The 13,151-nt window shown below is 39.0% G+C and overlaps 1 protein-coding gene across 14 annotated transcripts in view; it reads left to right on the forward strand.

Moving 5' to 3' along the window:
• Positions 1–13,151, forward strand: part of CAB39L (calcium binding protein 39 like) — a 259,969-nt gene that overhangs the window by 145,522 nt on the left and 101,296 nt on the right. For all 14 annotated transcript variants that reach the window (XM_057494579.1, XM_057494574.1, XM_057494573.1 and 11 more), the window contains one exon: positions 10,685–10,744. In XM_057494579.1, coding sequence (XP_057350562.1) covers positions 10,685–10,744 — 60 coding nt within the window. The remainder of the gene's footprint in view (positions 1–10,684; positions 10,745–13,151) is intronic.

A 13,151-nucleotide genomic window follows, 5' to 3' on the forward strand; every position in this document is an offset into this window, starting at 1 on the left:
ATGATTTGAAAGTTGCATGTGACCTGGAAGCTAAATAGTTTTTTTTTTTTTAATTTTGGTATCATTAATCTACAGTTACATGAGGAACATTATTTTTACTAGGCTCTCCCCTTCAGCAAGTCCCCCCCATAAACCCCACTACAGTCACTATCCATCAGTGTAGTAAGATGCAGTACTACTTGTCTTCTCTGTGTTGCACAGCTCCCCATGTCTCCCCCCACATTATACATGCTAATCTTAATGCCCTCTTTCTTCACCCCACTGGCTTACCCCTCCCTTCCCACCCAGCCTCCCCAGTCCCTTTCCCTTTGGTAACTGTTAGTCCATTCTTGGGTTCTGTGAGTCTGCCGCTGTTTTGTTCCTTCAGTTATTTCTTTGTTGTTATACTCCACAGATGAGTGAAATCATTTGATACTTGTCTTTCTCTGCCTGGCTTATTTCACTGAGCATAATACCCTCTAGCTCCATCCATGTTGTTGCAAATGATAGGATTTGTTTTCTTCTTATGTCAGAATAATATTCCATTTTGTATATGTACACATCTTCTTTATCCATTCATCTACTGATGGACACTTAGGTTGTTTCCATTTCTTGGCTATTGTAAATAGTGCTGTGATAAACATAGGGGTGCATCTGTCTGCTCAAACTGGAGTGCTGCATTCTTAGGGTAAATTCCTAGGAGTGGAATTCCTGGGTCAAGTGGTATTTCTCTTCTGAGCTTTTAGAGGAACCTCCATACTGCTTTCCACAATGGTTGAACTAATTTACATTCCCACGAGCAATGTAGGAGGGTTCCCTGTTCTCCACAACCTTGCCAACATTTGTTGTTGTTTGTCTTTTGGGTGTTGGCCATCCTTACTGGTGTGAGGTGATATCTCATTGCGGTTTTAATTTGCATTTCTCCGATGACTAGTGACGTGGAGCATCTTTTCATGTGTCTCTTGGCCATCTGAATTTCTTCTTTGGAGAACTGTCTGTTCAGTTCCTCTGACCATTTTTTAAGTGGATTATTTGCTTTTTTTTGTTGACGTGTGTGCGCTCTTTATATAGTTTGGATGTCAACCCTTTATCGGATCTGTCATTTATGAATATATTCTCCCATACTGTAGGATGCCTTTTTGTTCTATTGATGGTGTCCTTTGCTGTACAGAAGCTGTTCAGCTTGATATAGTCCCACTTGTTCATTTTTCCTTTGTTTCCCTTCCCCGGGGACATATGTTCATGAAGAAGTCGCTCATGTTTATGTCCAAGAGATTTTTGCCTATGTTTCTTTCCAAGAGTTTTATGATTTCATGACTTACATTCAGGTCTTTGATCCATTTCAAATTTACTTTTGAGTATGGGGTTAGACAATGATCCAGTTTCATTCTCTTACATGTAGCTGTCCAGTTTTGCCAACACCAACTGTTGAAGAGGCTGTCATATCCCCATTGTATGTCCATGGCTCCTTTATTGTATATTAATTGACCATATATGTTTGGGTTAATGTTTGGAGTCTCTATTCTGTTCCATTGGTCTGTGGGTCTGTTCTTGTGCCAGTACCAAATTGTCTTGATTACTGTGGCTTTGTAGTAGAACTTGAAGTTGGGGAGTGAGATCCCCCCCCACTTTATTCTTCCTTCTCAGGATTGCTTTGGCTATTCCGGGTCTTCGGTGGTTCCATATGAATTTTTGAACTATTTGTTCCAGTTCGTTGAAGAATGCTGTTGGTAATTTGATAGGGATTGCACTGAATCTGTAGATTGCTTTGGGCAGGATGGCCATTTTGACGATATTAATTTTTCCTAGCCAAGAGCATGGGATGAGTTTCCATTTGTTAGTGTCCCCTTTAATTTCTCCTAAGAGTGTCTTGTAGTTTTCAGGGTATAGGTCTTTCACTTCCTTTGTTAGGTTTATTCCTAGGTATCTTATTCTTTTTGATGCAATTGTGAATGGAATTGTTTCCCTGATTTCTCTTTCTGTTAGTTCATTGTTAGTGTATAGGAAAGCCACCGATTTCTGTGTATTAATTTTGTATCCTGCAACTTTGCTGTATTCCGATAACAGTCCTAGTAGTTTTGGAGTGGAGTCTTTAGGGTTTTTAATGTACAATATCATATCATCTGCAAATAGTGACAGTTTATGTTCTTCTTTACCAATCTGGATTCCTTGTATTTCTTTGTTTTGTCTGATTGCTGTGGCTAGGACCTCCAGTACTATGTTGAATAACAGTGGGGAGAGTGGGCATCCCTGTCTTGTTCCCGATCTCAGAGGAAATGCTTTCAGCTTCTTGCTGTTAAGTATGATGTTGGCTGTGGGTTTATCATATATGGCCTTTATTATTTTGAGGTACTTGCACTGTATACCCATTTTGTTGAGAGTTTTTATCATGAATGGGTGTTGAATTTTGTGGAATGCTTTTTCAGTGTCTTTGGAGATGATCATGTGGTTTTTGTCCTTCTTTTTATTTGTGGTGGATGATGTTGATGGATTTTCGAATATTGTACCATCCTTGCATCCCTGAGATGAATCCCACTTGGTCATGGTGTATGATCCTCTTGATGTATTTTTGAATTTGGTTTGCTAATATTTTGTTCAGTATTTCTGCATCTATGTTCATCAGGGTTATTGGTCTGTAAGTTTCTTTTTTGGTGTGCTCTTTGCCTGGTTTGGTATTAGGGTGATGCTGGCTTCATAGAATGAGTTTGGGAGTATTCCCTCCTCTTCTATTTTTTGGAAAACTTTAAGGAGAATAGGTATTATGTCTTCTCTGTATGTCTGATAAAATTCCATAGTAAATCCATCTGGCCCAGGGGTTTTGCTCTTGGGTAGTTCTTTGATTACTGCCTCAATTTCATTGCAGCTAATTGGTCTGTTTAGATTTTGTGTTTCTTCCTCGGTCAGTCTTGGCAGGTTATATTTTTCTAGGAAGTTGTCCATTTCTCCTAGGTTTTCCACCTTGTTAGCATATAGGTTTTCATACTATTCTCTAATAATGCTTTGTATTTCTGTGGAGTCCGTTGTGATTTTTACTTTCTTGTTTCTGATTCTGTTGATGTGTGTTGATTCTCTTTTTGTCTTAATAAGTCTGGCTAGGGGCTTATCAATTTTGCTTATTTTCTTAAAGAACCAGCTCTTGGTTTCATTGATTTTTTCTATGGTTTTATTTTTCTCAATTTTATTTATTTCTTCTCTGATCTTTATTATGTCCCTCCATCTGCTGACTTTACACCTCTATTGTTGTTCTTTTTCCAATTTCAATAATTGTGACTTTAGACTATTCATTTGGTTTCGTTCTTCCTTTTTTAAATATGCCTGGATTGCTATATACTTTCCTCTTAGAACTGCTTTTGTTGTGTCCCACAGAAGTTGGGACTTTGTGTTGTTGTTGTCATTTGTTTCCATATATATTACTTGATCTCTATTTTAATTTCGTCATTGATCCATTGATTATTTAGGAGCATTTTTTTAAGCCTACATGTGTTTGTGAGTTGTGAGCATTTTTGCTTTCTTTGTGCAGTTTATTTCTAGTTTTATCCCTTTATGGTCTGAGTAGTTGGTTGGTAGAATTTCAATCTTTTGGAATTTACTGAGGCTCTTTTTGTGGCCCAGTATGTGGTCTACTCTGGAAAATGTTCCATGTGCACTTGAGAAGAATGAGTATCCTGCTGCTTTTGGGTGTAGAGTTCTGTAGATGTCTATTAGGTCCATCTGTTTCAGTGTGTTGTTCAGTGCCTCTGTGTCCTTACTTATTTTCTGCCTGGTGGATCTATCCTTTGGAGTGAGTGGTGTGTTGAAGTCTCCTAAAATGAATACATTGCATTCTATTTCCCCCTTTAATTCTATTAGTATTTGTTTCACATATGTTGGTGCTCCTGTTATGGGGGCATATATATTTATAATGGTTATATCGTCTTGTTGAACTGACCCCTTTATCATTATGTAATGTTCTTCTTTATATCTTGTTACTTTCTTTGTTTTGAAGTCTCTTTTGTCTGATACTAGTACAGCAACACCTGCTTTTTTCTCCTTGTTGTTTGCATGAAATATCTTTTTCCGTCCCTTGACTTTTAGTCTGTGTATGTCTTTGGGTTTGAGGTGAGTCTCTTGTAAGCAGCATATAGATGGGACTTGCTTTTTTATCCATTCTGTTACTCTGTGCCTTTTGATTGGTCCTTTCAGTCCATTTACATTTAGGGTGATTATTGAAAGATATGTACTTATTCCCATTGCAGGCTTTAGATTTGTGGTTACCAAAGGTTCAAGGTTAGCTTCTTTACTATCTAACTGTCCAACTTAATTCACTTACTGAGCTATAATAAACACAATCTGATGATTCTTTATTGCTCTCCCTTCTTATTCCTCCTCCTCTATTCTTTATATGTTGGGTGTTTTATTCTGCGCTCTTTTGTGTTTCCTTTGACTGCTTTTGTGAGTAGTTGATTTTATTTTTTACCTTTAGTTAATATTTGGTTGGTCTGCTTTCTTTGCTGTGATTTTGTTTTCTCTGGTGACATCTATTTAGCCTTACGAGTGCTCCCATCTAGAGCATTTCCTTTGAAATATACTGTAGAAGTCATTTGTGGGAGCCAATTTCCCTCAACTTTTGCTTGTCTGGGAATTGTTTAATCCCTCCTTCATATTTAAATAATTGTGCTAGATTCAGTATTCTTGGTTCAAGGCCCTTCTGTTTCATCGCATTAAGTATATCATGCCATTCTCTTGTGGCCTGTAAGGCTTCTGTTGAGAAGTCTGATGATAGCCTGATGGGTTTTCCTTTGTAGGTGACCTTTTTCTTTCTCTGGCTGCCTTTAATACTCTGTCCTTGTCCTTGATCTTTGCCATTTTAATTATTATGTGTCTTGGTGTTGTCCTGCTTGGGTACCTTCTGTTGGGAGTTCTGTGGTCTGAGTGAGTATTTCCTCCTCCAGTTTGTGGAAGTTTTCAGCAATTATTCCTTCAAATACACTTGATCTATCCCTTTTTCTCTCTCATCTTCTGGTACCCCTATAATGCGGATATTGTTCTGTTTGGATTGGTCACACAGTTCTCTTAATATTCTTTCATTTCTGGAGATCCTTTTATCTCTGTCTGCCTCAGCTTCTCTGTGTTCCTGTTGTCTGATTTCCTGTTCTCTGTGTTCCTGTTCACCTCATCAAGTCTGCTCTTAAGTCCTTCCAGAGATTGTTTTATTTCTGTATTCTCCCTCCCAACTTTATCTGTTTGCTCTTGCATATTTCTCTGCGGCTTCATCAGGATGGTTATGACCTTTATTTTGAATTATTTTTCAGGCAGATTGGTTAAATGTATCTCCCCAGGCTCCTTCTTGGGGGTTGTCTGGGTTTTTCTTGTCTGGATCCGATTCTTCTGCCTTTTCATGGCGATAGAGGTAGTCATGGGCAGTTGGCCCGTGTGTCAGCTGGGAGAACAAAGTACATTCTTGTTTACTGGTCACCTTCCTCTCCTGCGAGAATGGCAACCCCTAGCGGCTTGTAGTGGCTGCTGCGTGCTGATGGGGCCTCTGTGTCTGTCCTGCGCAGTTGTGGAGGAGGCTCTGGGCGGTTTCTGTGGGTGCAGCTGCTCCCAGGCTGCTCCCCTGCTATGGCGGGGCCGCGCCAGTGGGGAAATGGACGGGAGGCCATTTATCGCTATGAGGGGCCTCAGAGCTGCCCTGCATCCCAGAGGGTTAGGGCGCCCAGAGTTCCCCAGGATTCCCAGCTGCTGAGCTGAGTGTGCTGGATGCTTACGTTCAGCTGTGAGGCTCCTGTCCCTTTAAGAGTTTCAAAAAGTGCTTGCTTTCCTTTTGTCCCAGGTGCACCTGATTCCGGGACCCGCTCACAGGTTTTACTGTTCCATTTCCCTAATATCCACCACACCACGTTCTGTGTGCCTGCGGTTCTGGTGTAGATGCCTAGGGCTGGGTGTTTAGCAGTCCTGGGCTCCCTCTCCCTCCCGCTCCGACTCCTCTTCTCCCGCCAGGAGCTGGGGGGAGGGGAGCTCGGGTCCCACCGGGCCGGGGCTTGTATCTTATACCCTTCGTGAGGCGCTGGGTTCCTGCAGGTGTGGGTGTGGTCTGGATGCTGTCCTGTGTCCTCTGGTGTCTCTTTTAGGATTAGTTGTATTTGTTGTATTTTCAAAAATATATATGGTTTTAGGAGGAGATTTCTGCTGTCCTACTCATGCCACCATCTTGGCTTCTCCCCCACTAGTTTTTTTAATGGCTCTCCAGAGGTGGAGAGATATGAAAGCAGTTGTTTGCTGTACTGTGAACCACATAGTGTTTATAGACTAGGTATTTACTCAGCCTATTCTGAGAAGGTTCCTTAAATCTACTAAAAGATGTTGGCAGGGAGTGTGAAAAAGTGTCTGGGAGCAGAAAGAGTCAGGAAAGGGCAGAGATTAGAGTGGAGCAGGAGGAAGGGGGTACCTCAGAGGAAGAAAGCCTGGTGAAGGGACAGGGATGTGATGGGGTTCACGTAGAGGGGGTGCTGTAGGCTGGGCAGCAAGAGGGCCTTGCTGTGACAAACAGAAGGGAGCACCACTGAGTGGACTCTGCCCTGAGAGTCTACTTATGGGACAGGCAAGGTTGGGCAGCTGCCTGGCCACAATCCGTAAGGGACCAAAGACATCTCCAGAAATATAATGAGGACAATTGAATCAGTAAGAACTCCCATCAGGGAGAATCCTATTTGAGGATGACAGTTTATTGTGGCATGTTTGTTTTAAAAACAGGGTGTGCAGGTTTGGGACAGGGCTGAATTGCCTGAGACAGCAGAGGGAAGGGGCTGCAGTACCATCAGTCCCTAAAACTCCAGGCAGGCCTGAAATAAATGTGGAACCAATCCAGGATCTCAGCTTGCAGGAAGGGTGATCACCAGCCTGCTCAGGTTTCCCACACATCCCAAGCCATTCCTGCCTGTTCCTAAGAAAACAGGGGAGAGAGGAAGAGCCCATGTCTGGAAGTCTGGGGGAGATGGAGAAGGGCTGGGAAAGGAAAGAGAAGGGAAGAAGTGGGAGTCAGGGAGTATGAAGAAGACAAAGGCTAGAAAGAGGAAGAACACTGGCTACAACAGCAAAGAGATGGGAGGAAGGAAAGGAGAGGAGGAAAGGGCCTAGGAAAGACTCTCAGGGGAATCGTCTGGTGGGTGGAGGGAAGGGGACCAGGGCAACAGACAGGGACACAAGCTCAGTGCCAACGCCACAGGCCACTCAGTGTCACCTGGCAAAACAGAAACTGTGCAGTGGCTACAAGGGAACTGCCTGGAGAGCACACCCTAGAGCACAGTGAGAGAGGCCTCAGTGCATCAACTCTGAAGAATGACATTTAACACAAAGGATGATTCAGTGTCTTTCTAGCAAAATGTCTGTGCCTAAACAACTAAGGAGATGTTTTCTATTAAAAAATACTGAAGCCCCATTATTGCCCCTTTTCTGACTGATTCTTTGTGTCATGGAAACAAGTTAGTTCCTTTTTTTAAAGATCCATAAGTAAGACATCACAAATAATTATAAACATAAGACAAACTCTGAGGGAAAAAGCAGATACGAATGAATATGTATTTTTGAAAATTTCCCTACAAATCTTTCAACATTTAATAGAATAAACTATACTTGATAATAAGGTCTTATATACATTCAGCCCAATTTAATTTTCAGCACAATATTTAATCATAAAAATAAATTATGTTTTGATTTGTACTCCATGTATTTTCCATTGAACTGAAGTGTAGTCCTTGAAAATATAAATAACCATAAAAAGTTTTCTAATATGCTAACAATATTGTCAATGCCAATTTTATTTATTTTTCCAAAATGCTATAGTTACTATAATGTAACAATGACCATAAGTCACTTTTTTTTTTAAGTAGCTGGTTTCAAGGGGTTTTCTTTGAATTTGGTTTTAGTTTGGTTTTTATTTCTAACATCTTAGACTTACCTGTTTTGTTTTGAGCTCCAGGATGACTGTTGCCCAGTTTAATCATCAATCTTTAACATTGCTTATGTTTTGGTCATGGTACTGTCTACAAATTGTCCTGTCCCAAAAAAGATTCCTTACAACCACAGTTTCTTTCATCCCTCTCTTTACGAATGGCTATGATAGAAGTGTTTGAATTCCATCTCTCTGCTGCCTGACTTAGCTGTATGTCCTTGAGCAACTACTTAGCTTTTGAGTTTCATTTTCTCATCTGTGAGATGAAGAAAATAACCCCAGCTTTGCAGAGTTGTGAAGAAAAGAAATAGCATGTGTAAAGTGCTCAGATGTTCCCTGGCACACGGTGGACCCTCAGTAAATGGCAGCTGCTGCAGCTGCCCAATCTATTATCAGGTCCCTGCCACTGAGTGTGTCCCTCCACCCTGGGTTTCTCCCAACCTGTGCAGAAGTCACTAAAATGCCAGTGTCAGATTTTCTTTTTAGCATAAATCTTCAACTCTGTAAAAACTTGTCATGTCAAAACAGAGTTGTTAGGAGATGAAAGAGTACACAAATTCAAATGATTTTTCTATTCTTTCAATTCTAAATTTTATTTCTCTTTGCAGTTTCTGCTTTTTTCCTTTTTGGGTAGCATCCTAGCTAGTTGGTTTTTTTTCCCCTCAGTTACACGGTATGTAATGATACAACAATTATATTTGTATATTATGTTTGTGTGTGTGTATATACATATATACATATATGTATATACACACACACACACACACGCACGCACATATATGAAAATGGTGGGGAGGGTGCCGGGGAATGAATCATTTATTGGTGTATCCATCATATACGTGTGCTGGAGGAATTCTACCCTACTATATTTTATTTTTCTGTTACTGGAATTCTAAGTTATTTTAAGTTTTTTCCTTGGAATTTGAATGAGCTGCTACTAACAGAACTCCTTCCTGATATCTCTTTCTTTGGTGTAGTACTAATATGTAATGAGTGGAAAACCTTTCCAGGCAGCTCTCACCTGCAGAGGGCTCTTCCCATTGCCGACCTTGCTGCACATGAGCTCAGGCTGGGGGAGAGTGCGGTTCTCAATGCAAGCCTGGTTGTAACAAGTGGAAAGTTTCCACAGGTGCAGCATTCCCCAGTGTCTGTCAAGATCTTGGAAAGAACAGCTTACTAACCTGGGTCACCTCAGAAAATCACTGGTACTGCTCAGGAGATGAGGCAAGGCAGTGTCTGAAAACTGTGCATCCCAGACATCCCCTTAAAAAAAGGTTAGGGGCCCTAAAGAAGGCCGTGGACCAACCTTACTCTCTCAGGGATCTCCTGATAGAGTTTGTCTTTTGACTTCCCACAGGCCAGGAATGAATTCCTGCAGAGGGTTTCCTTTTTTGAAATTATAGTTCCAGAACAGTATTGAATGTTCGACTAGAAAAAAAGGTGCCACATTTCCACTGATAGGCCCAGTGGTCAATCAAGTTGTGATGATAAGTAATATGAAATGAACATATACTTATACTTTACCGGCCTCATTCCTTTTGAACTTAAAAATTATAGTGCTGAGTGCTTTAAATATTATTCATTTTATTTTATTTTATTTATTTATTTTTTTGTTATCATTAATCTACAATTACATGCAGAACATTATGTTTACTAGGCTCCCCCTTCACCAAGTCCCCCCCACAATGCCCATTACAGTCACTGTCCATCAGCATAGTAAGATGCTGTAGAATCACTACTTGCCTTCTCTGTGTTGTACAGCCCTCCCCGTGCCCCCTTCCACATTATATTCATTTTATTTTAAAATAGAAATAAGTAGGTTTTACCATTGCTGCTGCTTTCTTTTTCTCTCTATTTATGTTATGTATCTTCTATATGCTTTTAAGAAGTTTCAATTAAATATGTATTAAAGTATAAGAATTTATTTTGGAAAATTTTAAAATTCTTGGTATGTTTTTAATTAAATTCTGCATCTATCTAGACAGAGTAGCCTCTAAGCACATAAAAGGGATTAGGTGAGGCTTGTTTTCTTTCAACATTAAGGTGAATTAAGGATATAATTTAGGTGTGAGCTGAAGACAGTCAAATGTTCTTTTATGCTTTTGTTCATTTTTCTGAGTTATGTCTGTAAGAAGGTCAGGCTACTTGTCCTAACTCTGAAAGTGTGCACTGTGTGATTTAGTAACTGCACACACCTCACAGCCATTAACTTGGGAGCAGGATGATATTGCGATGACACTGTTAAAACACATTCTTGTGCTTCTCATCATCCTAGGCACCTCATTTTAAAAGTGGTTAAGAAAAAAAAATAGAGGTTAAATCCTCAAAAATCTGCTCAGTCTACTCATGAGACATGGTTTTAGACCATTCACAATTTTTTTAAAGAAACGATTAGTTATTAATGACACTTTAAAAAGATCATCATAAACTTTATTGTACTATTTATTATATCATTATCACAATGTAGAGTCATGACTTGAGGAAATATACGGTGAACTTGTCTCCTAGGTGCCATTTGTCTCACCAGTTCAATTACTTCTATCATAAACCTTACAATGATAGGAATTTAAAATGCTGTTGTTTTTAATATGAAACAAACTTGTATTTCACATCTTAAGCTAAGAATGGAAATAATACTGTGATGTAAATGAAAATATTCTTATGGAAATTTTATATTTCAGTTTAATGGACATCTAAAATCTTAGAAGGAAAAGACAGACTTGTAAAATTTATTAGCTGTAATAAGTTTGTTTCCCTTGATTGTTCTTTTTCTAGGATTTGCTAACCAGACATAAAGTGTTGGTAGCCGACTTCTTAGAACAAAATTATGATACTGTAAGTAGAAGTTGTTTTTAAGATTTACCTTATTCTCTCCTTCTTTCTCCCTTTCTCGCTGTGTATCTCTCTGTTAGATCTAAGGGCACTGACTCCCATTTATGATCCACAATAGAAACCAGCATAGCCGACCATGTACTCAGTATAACCATTTGCCCAGAAGTCAGGTCATCAGGAAACTTCATGGGAAATTGATGCCAGGTGGTCAGGGCTTTTGCATTCTTCCCATCACTTCCTGTTATGTCTGCATCTCCAAGAAATGACTGGCACCTGCTTGCTTTGATCTTGATTTAAGAGCACCCATGTTGCCTTTAAGAGACAATAGGTAACCCCAAATGGAAAATCACCTCACTCTTACTTTTTCTTGGTCGATAATTAGTTTTACTTACTAATAGAAATACCAGTTTATTTTTGTCATCCAGCTCTCTTCTCTAATGGTAAATCATTCTTTTGAGATTTGACTGAAATGTGACTCTCCTAGGTAGCTTTCCCTAATCCCACCCCTACGTGCATGCACACACACACACACACACACACACACACACACACACACACACACACATTCTCTCTCTTTCTCTCATTTTTCACATTGTATTATGGTCTGTCTGTACCTTCCTGGTTCATTCCTGAGCTCCCTGAGAAGCAGGAAACTTACGGGTCAAACACAGAGGTTCAGAGCACAGTACAGACTTTAGAGTCTGCTTGTTTGGGCTTCAGGACCTGGTTCTGCCTCTTACTAATTGTGTTACCCTGGGCAAGTTACTATACCTACTGCAAAATGAAGGTATTAATAATTCCTACCTCATAGGGTTGTTATAGGAATTTGACAAGACTTAATGTTTTTAGAATAGTATCAGTATTAATTTTTATTGTTACTACTTATATCACTAATACCTAACTCAATGCCATACATTTGGTGGTGTTCAATGAATGCTGAGCAAATAGAGCAGCTATGCTTTTGCTCACTCTATAAGCTATAGAAATCACATGATTAAAATGGAAGATGGTGTAAACCTAGAAGCAAAACTTTACAAGTTTTGCTCCATTGGTTCAGTTGCTCTAGACCAGTCTGTCCAGTTGAAATATAATGCAAATCACTATGTAATTTAAAATTTTCTAGTTAGCTACACAAAAAGATAAAAGGAAAAAGATGACTAGGAAAACATGGAGTACCCTTCCTATCAGTATCCTCTATCTTCACACATCCAAATCACATAAATTCAACTATGTCTCTTTTATTCTTTTTTTAGTTTTCTTTTTTTAAATTAAGGTATCATTGATATATAATCTTATGAAGGTTTCACATGAATAACACTGTGGTTTCATTCATCCATATTATCAAATCCTCCCACCCCCATTGCAGTCACTGTCTCATTTATTCTTAAATTGTTTGCTGGTCTTCCTTTGATTCACAATTAAGGATTAGCAATATAATCATGAACAAACATGATTTCAATATCCTAAAATTATCAGTATAATATCCATGGGATCAATTGGAATACTTTAATCAAGTGAAAACTAGAAGGGAGACTTTATTTTTATTTATATGAATAAGGTATCAAAAACTTCAAAACTAAAAGAAAATATTTTTGAATTTAAGAAAAAAAATGCTGTTATAGCTTGCTTGTTTGGTTATAGATGCTAGATGGAATGTTAAAGACTCATTAGATGTTACATTTATAACAGATGAAAATAAAAGAGCTAAGATAGCTTATGACAAAACCTATAGTATCAACTGCTAATCTTTTCTATAGAATGAGTGAGGTAAATATGTTGTGCAATAATGCTTTGAAATCAGGGATAATGCACAACAATTTGAGAGACTATAAACTCATTCTCTTTGACCCCTTATTGCCTTTTTTGTGTTTGTACCTATAGTCATTTCTTGTGTAGCTTAGTAGTTTCATAGACACTGTACCTGCATCACTGAATGCTGGCTCTAAGAACTCATGCTTCCTCAAACAGTTCACACTTCTTAAGTTTCATATTTCTTTAGCAGGAACCTGTGAAACTGGAACAGATGATATATGACTCTAAAATAATGAAACTGGTAGCTTGGGGAGTCAGTCATACCTTATACATGTATTTGTGTTTTCTGGTTACAATAAAAACTTAACCACAATGTTTGTCTGATAAATTTAATGGCCCAGAAAATCTTCCTCCTGTTCCATGACAATTAAAATAGCTACAGTGTAAGTCTTTCATATGAAAAAGTATATTACATGACTTTAATATGAGCTACACATTTGTTTCTACATTTCACCTTCTTAATTCTCTGTTAATAATTATCGTCAGTGTGCTTGCCCTCATCACACACATTAACTCATACCTTACAATTGGTCCTCTGAGGACCCAGGACTGTTTTCTACCCTCCTTAGTCCCTGAACTCTCTTGCCTTTAGTTCTCT

This window comes from Manis pentadactyla, chromosome 17 (genome assembly GCF_030020395.1).
Source record: "Manis pentadactyla isolate mManPen7 chromosome 17, mManPen7.hap1, whole genome shotgun sequence".
Taxonomy (NCBI): domain Eukaryota; kingdom Metazoa; phylum Chordata; class Mammalia; order Pholidota; family Manidae; genus Manis; species Manis pentadactyla.